This window comes from Elephantulus edwardii, unplaced genomic scaffold (genome assembly GCF_000299155.1).
Source record: "Elephantulus edwardii isolate Elephantulus edwardi_28Jun2011 unplaced genomic scaffold, EleEdw1.0 scaffold00028, whole genome shotgun sequence".
In the NCBI taxonomy this organism is placed as follows: domain Eukaryota; kingdom Metazoa; phylum Chordata; class Mammalia; order Macroscelidea; family Macroscelididae; genus Elephantulus; species Elephantulus edwardii.
In genome coordinates, this window is record NW_006399778.1 from 20,196,386 (window position 1) to 20,197,334 (window position 949).

The following is a 949-nucleotide window of genomic DNA, read 5'->3' on the forward strand; positions in this document are numbered from 1 at the left end:
GGGGCCGCCGCCGCCGCTCAGTTCCGCCAGCCTCCGGTTGGTGGCTGTGAGTTCGGCTCGCAGGTTGGTCACCTCCTGGCTGGCCGACTGGACCGCCCCATCGATGCGGAGCGCGAGCTGCTTATTGTCTTCCATCATGCTCAGGATTTTGGCCTGGGGGCGAGAGAGATGACAAAGAGCTGCATGACGCACGGGGGGGCGCGCAGCCGGGCTCCCCGGCTCTACCTGTTGGGTCCCCCGCGGCCCCGTCCCCCCCTCCCCGACCCCCAGGCACCGGCAGCGCCGGCTCCTCGGGGCGCAGGAATGACAGCGGCGCCTCCAGCCGGAGCCGCGGCGGTAGCGAGGCAGTGGGGGGAGGAGGAAGAGGAGGAGGAGGAGGAGAAGGAGCGGGAGGAGGAGCAGCGATCACCGAGACCCCGGCGGGGAGAGCTGGAGCTGCTCGCGGGAGGACAGCGCGCGCCCGCCACGGCGCACAGCCCAGCACTCTTCATGGAGCCTACCATTCGCCGCCCACCCGGGAGGGGGCCTGGCCCGGGGGCTGCGGCCGCTCTCAGCCTCCGGTGCCCTACGCTTCGGGAACACACCTCCCCAGGAGGCGCGGGGCTTTGGGCGGTGACCAGGAGTGCGAAGGGTGGCGCCCCTGACAAGGGCTTGGGGCGACTGGCTTAAGTCTACCTCTAGGTCTCCTCCCTGGAAAGGTGGGCAGCCCCCGCAGGAGCCAACTGGTGCCCAGCACAGTGCTAGGGTTAGGAAGGTGGTGGGTGCTGCGGGAGTGGGGTGCTCGGGGAGGGGGGGCGAAGGATCCAGGAGGGAATGAGGAAGGCGATTTGGGGGAGGGGAGCAGCTTGTGTGAGCTCCAAAGTGGAGTTCTTGCTTTCCAGGTTCCTTAAAATGCAGCAAAGAAAGGCAAACTGGAGGGTGCTGAGTGGGTGAAAGCAAATGTGGGGCT

General features: G+C 68.1%; 1 protein-coding gene across 1 annotated transcript in view; it reads right to left on the bottom strand.

Annotated features, from left to right (window-relative positions):
• KAZN (kazrin, periplakin interacting protein) overlaps window positions 1-138 on the bottom strand; it is a 642,875-nt gene extending 642,737 nt beyond the window's left edge. Inside the window, exon 1 of the mRNA XM_006883632.1 lies at window positions 2-138. Within this exon, the coding sequence (XP_006883694.1) occupies window positions 2-138 (137 nt within the window). The remainder of the gene's footprint in view (window position 1) is intronic.
• Window positions 139-949: the final 811 nt, after the last annotated feature.